Source organism: Trypanosoma equiperdum (assembly GCF_001457755.1).
Source record: "Trypanosoma equiperdum strain OVI genome assembly, contig: ctg_1096, whole genome shotgun sequence".
NCBI lineage: Eukaryota > Euglenozoa > Kinetoplastea > Trypanosomatida > Trypanosomatidae > Trypanosoma > Trypanosoma equiperdum.
This window is the reverse complement of record NW_027123056.1, coordinates 5,558-11,368: the sequence shown is the minus strand read 5'-3', so window position 1 is coordinate 11,368 and position 5,811 is coordinate 5,558. Positions and strand designations below refer to the sequence as shown.

Genomic DNA, 5,811 nt, shown 5'->3' with positions numbered 1-5,811 from the left:
TGAGGTCTTCTGCGAAGAAGCAGTGTTTAAGGACTGGTACGGCATTCAATTTCGCGCTAAAGGAGTGCATTGAAATAATGAATAGTAACGGCCCCAATACGGACCCTTGCGGAACACCACACGTGAGCTGTATTTTCTTTGAGGGGGTGTTGTTTATTAATGCTACTGCAGTTATTCGCTACAGAAAATTAGCAACCCACGCAATGAGGTGCATGTCTGCCTCATATCTTATTAATGCATCTATTATGCACCTGTGATACACATAGTCAAATTCACTCGAAAAATATATGAATACCGCTGCGGCTGTCTCTCCTGGTATTCTATGTGTCACGGAGTCTGTGAGTGTCATCAGGGCGTCTAAAAACGTAGACCTTCCTGCAAGAAATCCACCTTGCTTTGCTTGCACCTTACATTCTACTGTGTCCTGTATGCGTCTCGCTACAATCCTGTCCATGGGATTACAGAAGGTTCTAGTGAGCGTGTGATTGGTCGGAACGATTATATACACTTGTCAGGTTTGTTTTTTTTGAGTAGTGAGATAATAATGTCCTACTTCCACTTCTCCGGCACCCGGTGTCTCTGTAGGCTACATTTGAAGAACTTGATGTCACATTTCTTACTGCAGCATCCTAATTGTTTACCTTTTCACAGTTTGTATCGTCCTTACCTGTGGAACTTCCTGAAGAAAGTTCCTTCAGTGCTGTCTAAAGCTCTGCTATCTTTATTGGTGCGAATTCTCCGCTCACTCGGTAAGATATACTCATGGGAGGAGAAACTGATGGTTTCGTAAACAGCTCTTTCTATACATCTGTGATAGCTTATTATCTTGCTTTCTGTCTGCGTGTTAGAGGGTAACTATTTACTACCATAACCGGAGATGTCAGTGACCTTAGTGCATACACCGACATGACTAAACTCGAACTTTTAATATCGGTCACTGACATCTTCGGCACATTTTCCTTCCACCGTTGTAGGGACTTTTCGGAAAAAACCTTCCTTCTCTTGTGTATAAGGATATCTCAGTGCTTTTCATTTGTACATTCTCTTATTTTTGTGTCCAGTTCGGCCAGTTCTTGTGTCCAGAACTGTAGCAATACTCACTTACATTTCGTTATCGTTTTCTTTGCTGCTGTGCGAATGACTTTAGTCACTGCCTCATTCATGGAATCCACGTTCTTTTTCGATTCCTTAATTTTTCACCTTTGTGGCATCATACACTTTTCGAAACTCCTGCCAATTTGCTTCGTTAAAAACATGCAACGTACTTCTTGACTTAGTGATGGCGATCATTTCTACATCAATCCCAATACATACCTCAAACGTTATCCAGTAGTGCTCACTATCTGGACTGAGACTTGCCTCCCATCTTGTGACTTCGCAGTCTCTGTACATCGTAACGTCGAGAGACAAAATGGTTGCTGTGTGAGTCATTCTTCTCGTTGGGGTGCCATCATTTGAAATTTTGATATCATTTCGTAGACATCAGCCTATAATGCATTCTCCTACAGTATCATTTGAGCATAACAGGTCCCGTAACTCATGACGTGCGTTTGTGTCGTATCCTATTACCAGTGATCCAGTTGAGCTTTCAAGGCTCTCAAACTGGGGGTAGTGACATTTCCCTTCCGTGGGTAGTAAGCTGATTTTATATTTAACGCTAAATCGGCTGAAAACATCAGTGTTTCCGAGGAACTTTCCGGCAGTCCTTCCTTCTTTGGAACTTAGATGATTTTCACGCGTTCTCTCACTAGAATTAATACCTTATCACCATGCAGAGAATGTGACACCATGTGTTGGTATCTACTAATTTTCAATGCGCAGTATTCTTCAACTGCCAAGTGAATCTCCCACAATAGACAGAAGACTACCATATTTTCGTGGAGCTTCTTCTCTAAAGCGATCCGGTTCGCATAGGAGAAACCCCTATCATTCCACTAGGCTCCACGAATGACTGGACTGGGATTCCGTTCCAAATCTACTATAAGAAGTAATATAAGCCTATGGATCCCAATATAGGCACACTTGCACGTGCAGAAGATTAGTCTAATGTATTTCTTCACCGCAGATGCCTATACCGCTGCTTTCTCATTTTCTTGTGGTAGAAGTCCTGTTTCTCGTCACAATCCTGTCGGAGAGTGTGTGATAGGGGCAGTTGGATTCCTTCTGGACGGAGTACTAGACCCTCGCACCACGATGAGGTGGTCGGAATCACAATGTATATTTCAAAATTTTTAATAAAATATGTATGAAAGTGTCCTGTTGATGTAATGTAGTACGGTTATAGGACATTAAAAATGAGTTTTATTCCACCAAAGTTAATTATGTTTATTTAATGGATATTTTTTTACGTTTATATTATTTTGGATAATAGAAGTATGTTGCGAGTGTGTGTATATACAAATATTATAATGAGAGCAGTAACAATAAGAGAAGTGATAACAAATATTTAATGGTCGGGAAGAATTGAAGCACGCAAATGATGGTAAACAGTAATTTTGTGCAAAATAGTAAGAGCGAGAAAGAGTGCACGAACAATATTATAAAAGGAGACACAGACAGGAAAATGAGTATGCGCAATGTTAACACAAATATGGCGGCTGGAATCATAATACGTATGTAAATGGTGGAAGAGACAGTAAGTGAGAAATAAAATTGAGTGTACTGGTCAAATGGAACCGACTAAGCATGTAATGTGATAGAAGCAGTAGACGGAAGAGAAGAAGGAATAATATGTAATGCGGTGGAACAATGTGTAACAAGACACAGCGCACCGCAAAAAAATAATACATTAGTATTTAAAAGAAGGTGCCGATAATACCCTCTATTACACTTGGATATGGATGGATAAAAAAGAAGAACTTATATTAAAAACGACGATTTTTAAGCCGGCGAATAATGTTGATTTACACAGTTACAGCAGAGGTGAGGAAATTGAATGAGATTATGTCATATATTTGGAAACGAGGCTAATACAACAACTTATATGAGGATAAATGTAACGAGATGTTACAAATAGTTCTGATTGTAAAACAAATTTCGTGTCATAGCTGCGAAAGCCAGGCGGAACGCAAGTCGACCCAAATGTGTTTGTACAAAAAAAAGAAGATAACAAACCGAAAAACTCCAGAACCAAGACTCCGACTTGCACTGTACAACAAATCTATCCCCTCCATAACCTTAGCCGACACCAGACACCACGATTAGTTTGTACTTGCAAGAGGACCATCAGCCACACAGGTAGCAAACCAACGACACACCGGGGCCGTCACTTCTTGCCAACGTACGATTCGAATTTCTGTTAAACCGGGCAACAGCAAATACAACCCAGGCACCTACTGTGCTGCATAACAAGAGCGACCAGGTGAACAAACCATGTGACACAATTCGGTACGGCGATAACGTAAGACGCGGCTGTATCAAGACGCTAACAGATAAACTTAGCAAAGCACAAGCAGCAGCGGGCAGCAAAGCCAAAATGCAATTACTCTCGAACAACCTAAAGCGCAAGGAGGTCGCAGCGACTAAAATATAGTCATCCAGCCAGACCGCCCATACAGCCGCAGCGATGAAAAGGAACAGGGCAGTATCTTACAATTTTCTCGCAGATCTCAGGGCTGGCCACGAGAACGCTGGAGAAGAGACAATTGTAGCAGAGGTGTTAAAGTCAAAAATTGAAAGTGATAACTTACATATTATAATTAGTGAGTTGTTTGTCTTTCAAAGTATCTTCAATATGAAAAACAGACCAATAATAAACTACCTAATCAAGAAAACGCAAGAAATATTAATATAAAAGTCTAGTAGAGCACTCTACAGCGGTATTAGTACATTCACAAAAGCTAATATAAGCGATCAGCACTTAAAAGGCACTCACACAATCTTGTGATGAAAGGCAAACGGACATAGGGGAGACAGTGAGGGTCAAAATAAGCCTAAATGCACAATAGTTTCCGGAAGGGTGCAAGGTGCTAGAAAAGAGCACAAAAAGCAGAAAACAAAGAAATCGCAGCAATCATTAAGAAACTTCTCTCAAACAAGGCGTAAACGCAAGCGGGGGAATTACTGTGCACAAACATGACCGGATGGCTAACATATTAAAACCAACTTAGAAACAACATCCCGTTCCCAGTTTCTCCCCTACATACGGTCAAGCACTGATATTTGCACGAATGACAAAAGTAAATAGAAATATGAAAATAACTAGGGGTAGTGCTGAAATGAGTATATATAGAGTGATTTCTCTGTGTATTTATCTCTATGTGCTAGCAGAAAAGACGGAGTCAGTAAGACAGACAGAATAAAAGCTTTAGAAACAATAAATCTCCAATTGGAAAAAAACGTAACATCAAAAAAGAGTTCACCAACAAACCCAAGGTAAGAGGCACCAAAATGTACACGAAAAACAATGAAAAAGCTCAAATAAATCTACAAAGCGCAACTATCAGCAAGATTAGGTTTAATCATGCCACAGTATCGCCAACTGACGAGAAAAACAGTGATGCAGCTAACTGGAAAGCACCTGCACTTTCTTTGACATTGGGTCGAGAAACTGCGATGTTAGTTACAATACTGGTGCTTACAAAAGTGGTAACTGGGGAGATATTTCAGCACTGATATAACCTGAAAATATGGAAACTTAAAGCGTTTAATATAGAGAGAATAGGGTAGAGATGAAAAAAACAGAGGAAAGAATGGAAGAGGTTATTTTGTGGACAAGACTTGCAAGCTGTTGCATTGTTTATAGGCCAACCCACAGACGACTCACCTTCATGCGGTCAGTCAAGGGCGCATTAGTAACGTCGGAAAACATCAAGGTTCTCCCTCTTTTCAACACCAACAAAAAGACACACAAGCATAACACCAAAACCACGGTAGTAACAGAAAAAGGGTACCGCCAAGAATAAGTAGACGATGTTGTTAATAGCCACAGCCTTACTTGTAACAGCCAACGTGGCGATGGGAGAACCAGGAACAGCAGCTAACGCGGTCAAGGACGAGTGTACTGAGAGAAAGTACCTGGCCAACTTGCTTACGCATTTTTCAGGCAAACTAAACAACCTGTTTAGTACAGTTCAAACCTTGAGCAAACAACAAAAGCAACTCAGACTCGCAGCGGAACAACATGCAATGACTAAGGTCGGAATGGCATATACACTGCTAGAGGCAATTTCATCGCAGCGACTAGATAAGGCAATCAGCAAACAGCAGGCCGCAACGACCGCCGTAACTCAGCTCTCAGAGCAGGTGGGGAGCAGGATAGGGCTATTACTACTGTCCCGGATAACACCTGGAAAGGCAACCGTCACTTACACAACGGCAGCGGCAGCGGACCCGTCAACACCAAACCGTGCTAGCGGATTTACAACAAAATGCGGAGTACACCCAATCGTGACACCGCCAGCTAACACAAAGTGCAACACGGAGGCGGCCGACAGCGAGCTAAATAAGGCTGGCGAGCAGATAGCCAGCGAAACAAAACTTAAGTTTCTTAGTGCAACCACGATCAAAGCGATTCCATTGTTCGCTTCACTCCAGGCAAAGAGCACACAAAGCACAACAGCGCCGCTAACAGCTAACGACGGATGCGGCAACAATGCTGGCGGCGGCACCAACGGCATAGCCATTCAAGGTTTAGCGACAGTAGACAAAACAATCGCGCATGACACAATACCAATCGAAACAGAAAACGCATGCAAAACACCAAAGCCAAACAGCAACGACGACCCCACAGAGACGGCCAACCTTATCTACAAGGTCTGCCTGGCGCGAAAAGCTGACCTAGCGACGCAGCCGCCGCTCAGCAGCGAAACC

The 5,811-nt window shown here is 42.1% G+C and overlaps 2 pseudogenes across 2 annotated transcripts in view; one reads left to right on the top strand and one right to left on the bottom strand.

Annotated features, from left to right (window-relative positions):
* The window catches only part of TEOVI_000603000:pseudogene, a 2,599-nt pseudogene extending 593 nt beyond the window's left edge, over window positions 1-2,006 (bottom strand). Inside the window, 7 exon segments of the mRNA in view lie at window positions 1-478; window positions 481-636; window positions 639-779; window positions 782-838; window positions 843-1,175; window positions 1,177-1,596; window positions 1,599-2,006. The exon segment at window positions 1-478 is cut by the window's left edge and continues 593 nt beyond it. Coding sequence covers window positions 1-478; window positions 481-636; window positions 639-779; window positions 782-838; window positions 843-1,175; window positions 1,177-1,596; window positions 1,599-2,006 — 1,993 coding nt within the window.
* A 2,905-nt stretch (window positions 2,007-4,911) lies between these two features.
* Window positions 4,912-5,811, top strand: part of TEOVI_000602900:pseudogene — a 1,459-nt pseudogene continuing 559 nt past the window's right edge. Inside the window, exon 1 of the mRNA in view lies at window positions 4,912-5,811. Within this exon, the coding sequence occupies window positions 4,912-5,811 (900 nt within the window).